Source organism: Biomphalaria glabrata, chromosome 12 (assembly GCF_947242115.1).
Source record: "Biomphalaria glabrata chromosome 12, xgBioGlab47.1, whole genome shotgun sequence".
In the NCBI taxonomy this organism is placed as follows: domain Eukaryota; kingdom Metazoa; phylum Mollusca; class Gastropoda; family Planorbidae; genus Biomphalaria; species Biomphalaria glabrata.
Window position 1 is genome coordinate 10,045,614 of NC_074722.1, and position 15,687 is coordinate 10,061,300.

The window sequence follows — 15,687 nt, forward strand, 5'->3', positions numbered from 1 at the left end:
AGGCATGTATCTGTGTGTGTGTTTCATGAAGTGATTTTTTTTTGTATCCTGACCTACTTCAGGCATGTCAACCAGGGGCGGATTCAGATTGATAGAACCACATTTCGTCTACGTATTTATTCATATGTATAATATTGTGTAATCAACTGAAAAAAATATTGTCTTCGTGTCATTTAGATGTATTGATTTCTTTGCATTCAATGAAAAAAAAATCTTGACAGTTTTTACAATAAAATATTCTTCTTCTTCGTTCTCATTTTTCATGTCGGAGGGTTCAAATCAGTAATCCTATATGAGATGAACCGATAAGTGTTTTCAAAATCAGGCAGCTCTCCATATAATTTTTCTTCTGTAGGAGGGTTTTGGGACCAGTGTCTTGTTCGGACCTCTCGGTAGAGTATGCAGCTTTTGAAGACATGGTCAGCATTCTCTGGTGATTCTTCGCTAGTCCCCACGTTCAGCTTCAGGAACATATGTAGTCTCATTCTGCTCTGTCCGTTTAGAGACGCATAAAAGATTCAATTGGATTATAAGTTGTTAAAAATAAGCATCATTTTTTGGCACATATTTTTTGTTTATAAGCAACTCTTGGTGGTCTTGTGGTAAAGCTCTCGGCTTCCGAACCTTCTCGAGTTTGAATCCAGTTGATGACTGAAATTTTGAAATATTTTTTCCTTGGCACAGTCTGAAGAAGAGCCTACAGCTTAGCAGCAAAAAACTGGATAGAAGATGGGGTTCTTATAATGCCAGTGTGTAAAGGGCGATGTGCTGGCCACATGACACTTTCGTTAATCACGCAAAGGAACCTCTATTTTTACAAAGCTTTGTCTCTGTCTAGTACGATCTTTGTACACGTTATATCTACCAGTTCCCATTCTCGGATCAAGGTGAAACTTTGCACAATTATTAACTGTACCTAACAAAAACATTAATCAATCCAAAAAATTAACCAAATAATTATTTATAGTTATTTGGTAATAAATTGTTAAGCTCGATATTGAAAAGGGGGAATAAATCCTACAGTATTGAGATATGCTACTTAAAATGTGGAGTTCTTCCCCCAATTTAATTTTTTTTTTTTTTTTTTAAATTTATTTATATTTTTTATGTTTCTTGTTTATATGTACTAACCAACAAGATCTAGGTTTTTACCATTTATTTTGAAAAAAAAAGTTTTTTTTTAAACAATAAAATATCGTACCCATTTTGTTACTTAGATTCAATCATCGGGTAAGAAAGGCAGAGCATCAAGGCAGATGATGCATACCGCCAACAAGTCATCACCGGTTCCATTATCGAAACTCCAAACGAGAGAAAAGAAGACAGTTAATGATTCTGAAGATTACGTGTGAATCGCCTTAAGTTTGTTTATTGTTGATGAAAAGAACACCGGTAGTGTAAGTCATGTCTCCCATATTAAATCAAGAAGTTAGTCTCAATGCCTTCAAGTGAGGAAACTTGTTATATTCTAGACACTAGTTGAAACCCATATTTGAATAACGGAATACATATTCCAGAAGTGTGTTTAAGGTCGTCGTTCTTGTATAGCTCCAAATGATGACCCTAAGCTGGCCATGCAATTTGCTCGGTCCCAAGACTCGTGCTTTATCTCCCCTCTCGGAAATATACTGTTTGGTTATCGTCTGCAGAAAACTTGTGTTTGAATAGACACTAAATGGGCTCTCACTGTTCCAAAACAGATGTAAATAAAAAAAAAATGTAAGCTAAATTTTAACACTATCTCAATGCGTGGGAGTTAGTTTTCGTATCAAGTCTCCTTTTGTACCTCTAGTTCCCATTTGTTTCTAGCCATGATTTACGTCCAAGAGTGAAAGTCTAATGCTTCCTCCATACTGAAATTATCTTATGCTCAAAACGGAATGGCTAAAGACAATTTGATTCTTCTCTGCCAAATGATGCAAAAAAAAAAAATTTCAAATAAAAAAATCAAAAACCTAATAAAATACTCTGAAAGACACAAAGATAAGGGCACATTCCTCGTTCCATATGCTAGGACAGATGTATACAAATGCTCCTTCTTCAATAGTGCTATTAGAGCATGGAATGTGTTGCCTGAGCCAGCCAGGAAAACCAGTGACTTGGCAGAATTTAAGTCGTTGGCTAACATGCATGACTAGATGCATGACGCTTCGGACGGACGTAAACATATTCTTTTTTTTGAAGTAACGTCTGTATTTTAAAAGATAAGTTAAGACAAAAACAGCTTATCAGCTCTTGTTTTCTATACACCGTATACACCGAAAAGTTTATAGTTTTCTCCACCAAATATAAAAATCTCTGATAAGGAGACATTGGCCAGTTGTTCAAAAAATAACACAGTATCTTCCTATCGCTTGAAATTGATGCAACCTCGTTCTGACACTTGTAAACTTGTAACAGCAAACACAGCCCTCTTAATGAGATTGCATGCAACAACACAGCACTCCTAACAATGAATGACCTTGACCTTAGCTAACTGCCCCATCGCATCTCTCTTAACAGTTATGTCTAGGTCTGAGAACTCCACAGCATAACAATGAAGTCCGACTTCATATATGTCTCTAGGCCCAAACCATTCCAATCAACATTAGAGTATAATTATTATTGATCAAACTATGCCTACTATGACATTAATTAGAGCCGGTAGGTCCTTACTTAAACACCTGATCTAGTGTTTCAATGTGACACTATTTTGAATGTTATGGGCAAACAATCCAAGCTCTCAACATATCATCAAGAAGAGTTAAGTGGCTCTTTTTTGTCTCCCTTCACACAATGGTGTTGTGTCCCATGAGATAAGATAAAAGCTGTTAGGTCATAGGTGTGGCACTCTGAAACGAATGAGGAAGTGGAGTATTCAACGTCTGTTCTCTCCCTTCTTCCTAGAAGCTAAAAGCGTTTGATATCAAGATTTCTTCAAGAAGGTACCTGACTATTAGGTTGCCAATTAATATATCTGCGACGATATTTGTTTTTAGTGCTAGATGTTACGATAGACTGTGTTGATCAGACAATATGTTTCTGATGTTCTAATTTTGTACCATTCTCTCTATCAGACAATTTCAGACTTCTCAAACATGATCGTACTGCTAGAGATACTACTTCAAAGTCAAAGTCAAGTTCCCTGGTCCTCTGTTTCTGTGGCCCAGTGTTAACTAGGGTGTCATGTGGTCAGCACAACGACTAACCGCCTTTACGTTTCCCAAACTAATGCCTGGTACCTATTAGAGCTGGGTGGAGGCGTCCAAGAATCCCGAAATTAAAAATCCCAGTCTTCATTGGGATTCGAACCGGATTCAACCACAGCGACTCCACTAATTAAAAGAATAAACTCAAAATTGAATACTTCATTAATTAAATAAATAAGAAGATTTTATTCTGAAAAAAGGAATTACTTTAATACTATTTTTAATAGCAATGCCCTAGATTCCGAATATTAAGGATGAGTGCAGTGTTTCACAAGACTACACAAACCCTGTTCTGACCTGTATTTTTTTCCCGCATCTCGTGCAGACAAAGCACAAGGATTCTTTCCCCCTAATTTAATATTTCCCCCTCTTTTAATATTGGTTCTCTACCTCTTCTATACAAATTACGCAATCCATAAAGGCTGCCACGTGATAGGTTTTTTTTTCATTGTCTTATTAATATTATCACGTGGCTAAATGTTTGTTTACGATTGGTGAATGAGGTCCATTGGTTTGAAATTTACCTTTTTTTTCTCTCTAAATATTTTCAAGCGTTATAAGCGTAGTTGCCTCTATACAGATCTAGATTAAGGGTCAGTAGAGTCTGAAACTCTACTTATAGACTATATAGATCAGCGATGCCCAACCTAATGCGATGTGCGGCCCATTTTAATTTCCAACACTCATGTCGCGGGCCACATCACCGAAAGGTTACAAAAACGAAATGAAAATGACATGAAACATTTTTTTTTTAGAAACCTGTGGATCTAGTATTTACATGAATTAATGAGATATCTGAAAGTTATCTGTTTTGAAACGTTGGAAAGGGGTATTCATTTCTCTACTTAAAGTGTGAGCAACTTTGAACAAGTTTTACCAACGACTCATGTTCTTGTCTCTTTTAGCTAAATAGTCCCATCTATCAAGGCGTAGTTTAACAATCCTTTGTTCGCTGCTGAAACAAAGAGTGCCGTCATATTTGTATTATCATGTTTTTTTCTTGTTCATTTTCATTACAAATAAAATATTTTGGCTAAACAGGACTTATTACCATGTTCCACGAAAAAAAGTAAAGATCCGTTTACTTTTCCTGGTAGATTATAAATTCAGAGTACACTTGTAGTTTCTTCGGCTCTCTCATTCATAAACTTACAAATAGTTAAGGTTATAGTACCAATCCATCAGAGAGAAAGTGAGTGCCCTAACGTAGGTAACATACTTATAAAACCTTTTTTTCTTCTGAAAAAAAAAAGGGGGGGGGGTGTTCTACACTTAGTGCCGACGTGTCTGTGGGCCGGATAGAGCCACATCGCGGGCCGGATGTAGCCCGCGGGCCGTATTTTGGTGGGAATGGATTATATTTCATAGGATAAGGGTTATATTTATATTCTAGATCTATGTTTGAAAACAGGTTTATCTTTTGTCTGCATTAGGCCTACTAACTGTCACACAGCATAATGACGCTATGTTTATTTTGCAACCATCTCCGAAGCAACGAGCTCATGCAGCGAGCATGCTTTCTTGGAAAAGTTGGAATTCAATGACTATAAAAGGGAGCAGCGGGGATTTAGCGGAGTGAAAGGCGTGGCTTGTTTGCAAATGAAGAGAGAGAGAGAGAGAGATAGGTTAATGTATAAAACGTTTGGAAAGTGAAGGTCAAAGTCAGTTGTATTAAAAATCTAGTGGAGTTAAGTTGTACTTTTGAGTTGTAGAACCAGAACCATTGTTAGTTCTAGTTGTAGATATGAGCTTCAACGAAGATAGCTAACTTGTTTTATTTTATTGCACAGTGTGTATTTGTATTTAATTCAAGTGATTCTTGTTTCCAGAATTAAAAAAAAAAATGTATTTATTTGTTAGGAATCTTCATTGTTTGAAGTAATAGTCTGCATTTAAATCCCGGCATAACGATCTTATCTGAGTGTTTAGTAGTTATTTAAATAGAAATCTACATTAAATTATACTATTAGAAACGCATTGTCTGATCAACGCAATCTCATCGTAACATCAAGAGATCTTTACGTCAACCGCCAATTCGTCACACATACATTAATGACCTTGCTGCGCACACAGTCAACTGACGTCAAATCTTACTCCTTGCTAAGCACTCTCCTCGTCATCGTGCTAGTTTTGAAGATAATGTTGTATCCGCTTTCAGTTGTGTTTACGTTATCTTTACATTTATTTTGTGTGTGCGGCATTTTACGTCTCGAGAGTCCATCTATTCCCTTTGCAACTTCTTGTGTGAACAAAGAGGACAATGGTGCACAGCTGAGGTCACAGGTTGGGGCACCTATAGCACCAGGTGCCCTTGCACTTTCCTCCATCATTTCACTACTACATTTTACAATCCGGGACCCTTCCTTTAGGCTCGCTCTCTTATCTCTTATTATCTTATATAATACAGACGTTAATTTAAAAAAAAGAAGATGATTACGTCCTATGCGTGATGCATTCAGCCATGCATATTAACCAATGACTTAAATTCTGCCAAGTCACTGGTTTTCCTGGCTGGCTCAGGCAACCCATTCCATGCTCTAATAGCACTAGGGAAGAAGAAGTATTTGAACAAATTTGTCCTAGCATGTGGATCTATCCAGTGCCACTTTTTCCCAACTGTTAGTGTTGATTTTGAAGCGCTTTATGTCACGTTTGCATACATCAATATACAGTAAAAGTGGACGACCAGCGGCTCTCCTGCCTTCTGCTAGATCACTATACAGAATGTCCCGAGAATGTCTTGTGGAAATCCACCTTGAGGCATTCTATGAACGGAACAATTAAATTTGAATTTATTGTTCTTTTACAAATGGGGAGATAACTCGATAGTCGCCATCAACTCGATAGTCGCCATCCAACTTGAGCTTACGTAACTATAGCAACAGCAGGCTGCGATCTTTGTCCGTGTTGTTAGGGTATAGTGCCATGAGACTTATAGGCTCTGAGGCAACATACTAACAGCCTCGTTCATTGTGCTCATCTTCGACCACAAAGATTAATATATATAAGATTAATGGTGGCTGAGTGATAAGACACTTGGCTTCCAATTTTTAATTTTCCAGGCTCGCAGTTTTCAGATTATTTCCTATTCTTTTATAAGAAAAAGAAAAAAAAGTTCTCCTTTCAGATCAAGCGGCTGTAGAGCAGATGGTGTAAAATTCATCTGTTTCTGTGGTCAACGGTTAACGAGGGTGTCATGTGACCAGCATAAGGACACTCCGCTTTTACTTTACCCCAACTAATGTCAGATACCCATTAGAGCTGGGTGGACTCAGAGGCGCCCAAACGATCCCGAAGTTAAAACCCCAGTCTTCAACAGGAGTCGAACCCAAGACCCCAGGTTTAGAAGCCAAGCGCTTAACAACTCAGCCACCGCGACTTCTAGCTATTCAATATGAACATGAAAAAAATTTCAACTTTAAAGGATTGCGTAATAATAATTTCGCCATGCCGATTCATTCTCATTCCTGATATTATTGTAAAAAAAAAATGAATTTAAAAAAAATGTATTTGAATGAAGTGTTGGTTTGAAATTTTGAAATATTTTATTCGTTTTTTTTTTGAATGAATACCAACGTGAATTCTCGAAAGATTACTCCTTAGAGACGTAATAAAGGGAATCCAAGATTTACGACGCCACCGAAAACATTGAGTGGCTCCAAAATCTACTATTACTCTGAAGGCATTGGATGACTTCAATATATCTGACGCCAAATAAAACATTAAATGACTCTAAGATCTTTGATTCCAACATGATACCTACCTAGCGGTATTGAATAACTCAAGGATCTGTGACTCCATCGAAGTTAATGTGAAGGGCATGAATATCTTTGTGACTCTACCGCAGACTGTGAATAACTCGAAGATCTTTGACTCTACCGCAGACACTGAATAACTTGAAGATCTATGACTCTACCGCAGACACTGAATAACTTGAAGATCTATGACTTTACCGCAGACACTGAATAACTCGAATATCTTTGACTCTACCGCAGACACTGAATAACTCGAATATCTTTGACTCTACCGCAGACACTGAATAACTCGAAGATCTTTGACGCTACCGCAGACACTGAATAACTCGATAACATCTGACTCTACCGCAGACACTGAATAACTCGAAGATCTTTGACTCTACCGCAGACACTGAATAACTCGAAGATCTTTGACTCTACCGCAGACACTAAATAACTCGAAGATCTTTGACTCTACCGCAGACACTGAATAACTCGAAGATCTTTGACTCTACCGCAGACACTGAATAACTCGAAGATCTTTGACTCTACCGCAGACACTGAATAACTCGAAGACCTTTGACTCTACCGCAGACACTGAATAACTTGAAGATCTATGACTCTACCGGAAGTCATTGAATGATTCCTACATCTATGAATAGACCGAAAATCTAATGCATGTGAAAACATTTTAATGATCACACTATCAACTCAAGGTCTGGACTCTGTCGTATGCCAAAGCATTGTAATGATGACATTAACATCAAGGCCTAAACTCTAAAGATCTAAATTTGGTTACTGTATGATACCAAAACAGTTGTCACCCTTCCTTTAAATCAGCGGTTCTCAACCTTTTAAGCTCGGCGACCCCTTTTTACAACCCTCCCCCCACTCTTCCGCGACCCCCACCCACCCACACTTACACAGCAATAGAAGAATTGACAAAAACAGTCCATTTATCGACGGTCTTAGGCGACCCCTGACAAATCGTCAATCGACCCCCAAGGGGGTCGCGACCCACAGGTTGAGAACCCCTGCTTTAAATGCCTTCACTCAGCGATTCTGTCCAGCAGTGTTACTTAACAAGAAAGACATTAAAACTACGTTTACAAAATATAAAGACCATACCTCCTTTAGACATATTATAGAGCTATTATTTTGATCTTAACTAATGAATGTTAGATTTTAAAAAAAAGTACATTTCTACGAAAATCATTAGAGTCGTTTTTAAGAATCGCATCCACCGAGTCCACCCCCTCAGAAGCTTCCAGGTTTTTGCTTCCAAGAAGTTACGACTTGAATAGAGGTTATTGTAAAAAGACCTCAGAGTTTTTCTCTCTTGAACAATAAACAACAAAACAAATGACATAGGCACATTGTCTTTTAGTTGCTTTCTAAATGTAATCTTTATTTCAATCTTCGTTTTATAAATAGTTTTAGAGCATAATTAATTCAAAGACTTTTTTAATATCACAGATCTGAATCCAGACAGTTCACAATGTATATAACCAATTGACTTAACCATTCTTATTTAAAGTCCAAATGAAGTAAATGGTTTACGGAAAGGTTTTGTTTGTTACTCTTAACATAGAAAAGATAGACGAGACATTGATGTTTTATTTTTTTGATGGATATCTTGGTTTCTTGTAATATCTTGTGGGGGTGATTCTTGGCCTGTAGGTTGGCAAGGGTCTTAATGGACTGAAGCTTGGCCAACGTGTGCTGGAAGAGAAGACCTGACGCTTACCCACAGCTTGTGTTGCGTTGGTGGGTGATTTTGTGGTAGTTGTGTTGACTGGGGCAGTTGTAGTGTTCAAAGGTTTGACAGTGGTGGTGTTGACTGGAGCAATTGTAGTGTTGACTGGGGCAGTTGTAGTGTTCAAAGGTTTGACAGTGGTGGTGTTGACTGGAGCAATTGTAGTGTTGACTGGGGCAGTTGTAGTGTTCAAAGGTTTGACAGTGGTGGTGTTGACTGGGGCAGTTGTAGTGTTCAAAGGTTTGACAGTTGTGGTGTTGACTGGAGCAATTGTAGTGTTGACTGGGGCAGTTGTAGTGTTCAAAGGTTTGACAGTGGTGGTATTGACTGGGGCAGTTGTAGTGTTCAAAGGTTTGACAGTGGTGGTGTTGACTGGAGCAATTGTAGTGTTGACTGGGGCAGTTGTAGTGTTTAATGGCTTGACAGTGGTGGTGTTGACTGGGGCAGTTGTAGTGTTGACTGGGGCAGTTGTAGTGTTCAAAGGTTTGGCAGTGGTGGTGTTGACGGGGGCAGTTGTAGTATTTAAAGGTTTGACAGTGGTGGTGTTGACTGGAGCAATTGTAGTATTTAAAGGTTTGACAGTGGTGGTGTTGACGGGGGCAGTTGTAGTATTAACAGGGGCAGCTGTAGCGTTTAAAGGCTTAACTGTAGTGTTGTTGCTAGCTGAGACATTGGTATTCACCGGACGAACAGTGGTAGTTGTTGTGTTGATCCATGGTGAGGAGGTGGCGTTCGGGGCTTTAAATAAGTAGTAAGCTAAATCGGCTTCAATCGCCTTCTTACACTTATCAGTGTAGTTGCCCAGGCTGGAAGAGTTATAAGTTGCGAATCTGACCTTGGCTAATTCAGAGCCTACGCCAGCGTAAGGAAACGTGATGTTGGAGCCATTGTAAGATTTCGCGGACACAAGAAGCTGTTGAGTTAAAAAGAAACGTTTGTTACTGGAGAATAAAGTTTTAAAAATGTAACACTAAGATCGTTTCAGATTCTGTACATATAATTCTCTACGTCGCCCAATCTTGTAGCCCTTCTCTCTCGCACCCGCGCCTTCCTGGCTCTCCAGGCATACGCACACATTCGTTAGCCCAAACCCACCCCATTTGGACAACTGTGTCTTTCAGGAAGTGTTCACACTTCACCCGTCACTAAATAGCGGCGTATGCTACGCCGCTGGTCGGCTAGTAGTAATTAATTCATATTCCCTTTAAGATTCGATTCACTAGGCCACTATGTTACGCGAAGCATGTTATAAGGGGATGCGGGGTCTTAATTTTAACAGTAGGCTAAGGGAACTGTTGGAGATTTTGAATTTGACACTTATCTTATTTCATAAATTCCATTTTCATACGGAAAATGGCCGACTCCTCTACAGCCAAAGCGAAAGCCATCTTAACCTGCAATATATTTGGACGGGAGTGTCTCTCCAAAATAGGGCTCCACAGCCATATGAAAAAGTGTTCGAGATGAACCATAGTCGTTCTACGACTGAAGGAAGCCAATATAATAAATTCCATTCCTTTAAAACTGAAGATAATTAAATCCTACGCGTATCCATGTGTCAATCTAGTCATGCACGTTTAACTCTGATAAGTCATTGGTTTTCTTGGCTGATTCAGGCAACCCGTTCCGAGCTCTAAAGGCTTTAGGGAAGAAATGTTTGTACAAAATTTTCCTAGCATATGGACTTAGAAATCTGGATTTCGCTTTATGTTATCTTGAGAGTTCTTTTTAACTGTTGATTATTTCTATTCAAGGACAACTTTACGTAAAGATAGTCTCTCAAGAAGTAAAGATAGTCTCTCAAGACGTAAAGATAATCTCTTGAGATGTAAAGATAGTCTTTCAAGACAAAGATAATCTCTCGAGATGTAAAGATAGTCTCTAAAGACGTAAAGATAATCTCTTGAGACGTAAAGATAGTCTTTCAAGACTTAAAGATAATCTCTCGAGATGTAAAGTATTACAGTATTATTCCTGTCCTGTATTTTATGCTATATCATCTTACTTTCAAGACGTAAAGATCGTCTCTCGAGATGTAAAGATAGCATCTCGAGATGTAAAGATAGTATCTCGAGATGTAAAGATAGTATCTCGAGATGTAAAGATAGTATCTCGAGATGTAAAGATAGTATCTCGAGATGTAAAGATAGTATCTCGAGATGTAAAGATAATATCTCGAGATGTAAAGATAGTCTCTCCTGACCTGAAATTTTACACCATTGTTACCGTCTTGTATTTCCAGCTAGATCTACTTACTTCAAAACCACGATTCGAAGTTTGTAAATCTGTCACAAAGTTTAATGTCCAAGTGCTGTTAGCAGGCACCGGAAAATCAAATGTCCTTCCAGTCGTCCAGTTGCCACAATAGTTGACATTGTTCAGACAGAGTTTGTCGTACGAACAGGAAGTATTCTGGAACTCAACGTCAAAAGAACTGAAATGGAAATAAATAAATAATTGTAAATCGATTTCACATAGAACTTGGAAGTCTAAATTATACGTTTTTTTCATTTTGGTGGGAGAGCAATAGAAAGGGACATTCTTGAACTTTATAAAATAAGTATAAATTAAAGATTGAATACTACTAACAATGGTGAGAAGAATATAACCCGCGGCGTCTGCGTTGATTTAGAATGCTGGAAGATATAACGTTGATTTGAAAAGAATGTAACATTAAATATCCATTTAAAGACATTTTGAATTTCGAGATTCGTAACACGCCCAGAGCTCATCCAACTCTAATGGGTACATGACATTAATCGGAAAGAGTAAAGGCTTTTGCTTGTTGCACCGGCCAACTAACATCCCCGTTAGCCGTTAGGTTATATAAACAGAACAGCATTACATTATTAGCCCCCACGGATTACTTGGTCTGAAAAGGTGGTGGAGCTTCACTTTACCTCTAGGTAGGTAGGGCATGCATGTAACATAGTTCTACCCTATACGCATTTTTATGGGCGCGGTGGTTGAGTGGTTTAGCGCTCTGCTTCCGAACCTGGGGTCATGGGTTCAAATCTCAGTGAAGACAGGGTTTTCAATTTCGTTTTTTTAGGGCACTCCGTAGTACACCCAACTCTAATGGGTAACTAACTCAAGTTGGGAAAAGTAAAGGCGGTTGTTGTGCTGGTCACATGACACCCTACTCGGACCAACCACATGTGGCATCGATATAAAAGATTGGACCAACCACATGTGGCATCGATATGAAAGATTGGACCAACCACATGTGGCATCGATATGAAAGATTGGACCAACCACATGTGGCATCGATATGAAAGATTGGACCAACCACATGTGGCATCGATATGAAAGATTGGACCAACCACATGTGGCATCGATATGAAAGATTGGACCAACCACATGTGGCATCGATATCAAAGATTGGACCAACCACATGTGGCATCGATATGAAAGATTGGACTCACTAACTCGAGCCCATAGATATGAGACTGTACTCACCATCATGTGGCCATCAATATTAAAGATTGTGACCATTGATATGACAGACAGCACTCACCTAAATGTGACGCTAATGACCAAAGGTTTGGTTTGAGTTTTAAATACGATGTTGCATTTAGTGTAGTTCTTGTAGTCGCTGATGCTGTAGTTGTTGCTACGTACGACTCCAGAGGTCTGCTCGTCAATGTCCACTAAGATAGATTTGGAACCTTTGCAAAACTCCACAACCTTGGGCGTGGCCTGGTTAAAAAGAGAGAGAGAGAAAGAAGGAGAAGATGTGAGGGTGAGAAAGATTAAAATAAAGAAGTTTAGGGAGAGAGAGAGAGAAATAATGAGAGCGAGTGAGAAAAAAAGAGACAGATTTATGAGAAAGAGAGAGAATGTGAGAGAGAGAGAGAGAGAGATAATGAGAGACTGAAAAAAGAGACAGGGATGATATGAGAAAGAGAGAGAGAGAGAGAGAATGTGAGGGAGAGAAAAATAATTAGAGAGAGCGAGATAAATTGTGCAAGCGAGTGAGAGACGAAATGAGAGAGAGGAGGATGAGAAAGGAGGAGAGAGAGAGAAAATGAGAGAGGACTTGAAAGAGAGCGAGAGTGAGAGAGAGAGGAGGATGAGAAAGGAGGAGAGAGAGAGAAAATGAGAGAGGACTTGAAAGAGAGCGAGAGTGAGAGAGAGAGGAAACAGCGGTGTTCCTTATTGGTCAAAATGAAATCTTTCACTCATTGAGTTAAAGAGGGTGACAAACTGACTTCATCTATTTATAGGCCTAGAAAAATGGCCTACATATGTGTGTGAGCGTTGGTGCACCTGTAGTCGTATTCTGACATATTTATACTTCATTACGTGAGTGTGTTAGTGTTGGCTGAACTGTGACCTTTAGAATTGGTAAGACTTTCATCTTGATTTAAAACAAAAACAAACAAACATTTCGTAGTAAAATTATTTTTAAAAAATTCATTCCTGAGTTAAATTGCCTGAATCGCAACTTACAAAAATGGAAAAACATTACATCAAGATGACCGTCTTTTAACCACAAAATTTAAAGTGAAATTTGATATTTCCCATTGAAGAATGAACACTGAGAAATCCCTCTATATGTAAATCTACCACAGGTATCCAACGAAATATCTTTTGTTCATAATAATTTTTTTTTGACGCTTAAAATAATCCTTTAAAAGCTTGATAAAAATTATCCTGTCTTCGAGTTATGATATTTTGAAAAAACAAAGTAAGACAGAGCTAGAAGGGAAGTAAGGGAAATAATGACTATATTTGCCATACAAGCTAAATTAAATGAACTATAACAGCAAAAAATATAACATACTAAATAATAGCCAAAGTGGCAAAATATAATTTATAATATTACATTTATTTAGAATGAATAGACTTTAAAATAATTAACAAATAGATGCTCCATTAGGTGTAACACGATAATTTTTAAATACACAGCATTAGATTGATTATAAGTGTCCATCGTTACAAGAAGATAGGCCCTTAGATTTAATACTATCTTTTTTTTGAGAGTAAGATTTGTCTGTTGATGGTTTTACAATGACGATATGATCTTAAGATCCCTCACTGAGATCAATAGTTCGTTCTACATGCTCGGATGTTCCTTCACAATTAAAGCTCATTACATCCTAGGGAGGGCGGAGGAAGGCGTCGGGCTGGTTCGAACCCACGGCCATCGAGACGACAATCCAGAACGCATGCCGCACGACCACCCAGTTCAGGTCAGAAAACAAAGAGCATGCTAGTCAGAGATACTGATAAGTCATATCAAAGAACAGTTTTGGTGAATTTCTGGTCACGTGGGGGTTAGACTATTTAAATGTAGATCTCGTTCACTCCCCATCTAATCATCAAGGGAGGTGATCGTTGACTTTGGTCCCTCTCACTTGTTATGATTACAACAGAGGATTGGACATGATGGGAGGAAAGCCCAAGCCTAACCTCTACCCCTACCCAAGTAATAGTTACTTCATTTTTTATGCAACTATTGAAGATTTTCAAACATGGCGGAAAATCTGTAAATGGAAAGTGTGACGATAGATTTGTGTTGATCATACCATGTAATTGCGAAAATTGTGGTTGAGATTGTGATGTTTCAATCTTATAAAATTCAGCCTCGAAATATCTTATAAAATACTGACGTTACTTCAAAAAAAGGAAAATGTTTACGTCCTAGCGTGTCCCTAGGTCAATCTAGTCATGCATGTTAATCAATGACTTCAATTCTTAGTTATTGGTTTTCCTGTCTGACTCAGGCAACCCTTTCCTAATAGCACTAGTGAAGAATGGCTGCCTGGTCGTGCGGTTTGCGCGCTGGACTGTCGTTCAGATTTATCGATGGTCCCTTTTGCTCGAACTATCAAATCTATTATTGGCACTTATGTAAACTTCTTAATGTCGTCGTTAAGTTTACACTTACTTTAAACATGTTCTAGAAATATATTGACAAACAAAACCAGCTAGTTTCTACAATGTGACACTTATATTTCGTGACAGCAAGCTTTTTAGTGCATCCAGTGTACGAAAGAAAAGAAGTGATGATATGAGCTTTGTTTTTCAAAAGTTACATGCTAATATTTGAGCACATTTTGGCACTGCAGACAAGCTCTTGTGTTTATGACTTGTTGGCAGTTTTAAAGTTCCATTTAGCGTCCTGGTACTTGTTAAGTTTAGCGTGAACATCTCAAATAATGACTATACAAAACAAAACGTAGGGACAGTAGGAGAGATTAGGACGGACTCGAGACGCCTGGAATAAGCAGGTTGGAGCCCCAAGCGCAGATAGGACTACATGGCGAGATGAGATAAATTTGAGATGTCAACTAACCTGTCTTCTGAAGAGATGTGCAGCACTGGCGATGACAGCTATCTCCACCAAACACAAGAGCAGGAGGCCCCTAAGAAACATAACTGCTGTATCCGATGGAATCTTGCTCGATACAAAGGATAAATCTGAGTTGGCACCCGACGTAGACTGACGTTCACTTAGGGAGACATTCCAATTTATACGTCTTGTGATCACGCCAGTGGTTGCTGTCACTTGTGTTGTTTTAGTAATGTAAGAACAAGCAACTGGTCGTGTCCCACCAACTCATCAATTTTATTTTATCACTGTTAAATAAATTGTGAAGTTCTTATATTCACAGGCATGTGGACGTTGCGTGATTTTTCAACACCATGCTCATGTCCCACCTTCTCTGCTTCATACCGTTGCAGAGACCTGAGACTTTATGAATAATAGAATTTGCCAATATGTAGGCTTAATGCACTATGCCAATTTAACATACATAACAAGAAAGATATTTAAATTACTTTTTTTTTAAAGACAATACCTCATTTGTACATCGTATAGAAAGATTGTTTTTCTCTTGATAACCAATGAATATTATATTTAAAAAACAATGGAACATTTTTTACCCCGCTCCATCCCCCCCCCCCCCCTTACCTCCAGAGAAGGAATCCTGGTTAAGCAAATGTATCGATCCACTACACTTTATAATTTTCCAATGATAGGGTTTTAGATCTAGACCTAGAA

The 15,687-nt window shown here is 38.4% G+C and overlaps 1 protein-coding gene across 1 annotated transcript; it reads right to left on the reverse strand.

The window, feature by feature from the left end:
• Window positions 1–8,298: 8,298 nt before the first annotated feature.
• On the reverse strand, window positions 8,299–15,241 carry LOC106070264 (uncharacterized). Its single transcript, XM_013230111.2, has 4 exons — window positions 14,980–15,241; window positions 12,196–12,377; window positions 10,935–11,112; window positions 8,299–9,591 (listed from the first exon to the last, which is right to left on the reverse strand). Exons 1-4 carry the CDS (start codon window positions 15,058–15,060, stop codon window positions 8,539–8,541), a joined length of 1,494 nt encoding a protein of 497 aa, XP_013085565.2. The 5' UTR covers window positions 15,061–15,241; the 3' UTR covers window positions 8,299–8,538.
• Between the last annotated feature and the right edge of the window lie 446 nt (window positions 15,242–15,687).

Bases quoted from the DNA above. Each gene is read 5' to 3' on its own strand.
- LOC106070264 (XM_013230111.2), bottom strand. From the start codon at position 15,060: ATGTTTCTTAGGGGCCTCCTGCTCTTGTGTTTGGTGGAGATAGCTGTC. The intron at 11,113-12,195 runs GTGAGTGCTGTC...TTTCCATTTCAG, and splicing joins GTCATTAGCGTCACATTTAG to TTCTTTTGACGTTGAGTTCC. The intron at 9,592-10,934 runs GTAAGTAGATCT...TTAACTCAACAG, and splicing joins CTTCGAATCGTGGTTTTGAA to CTTCTTGTGTCCGCGAAATC.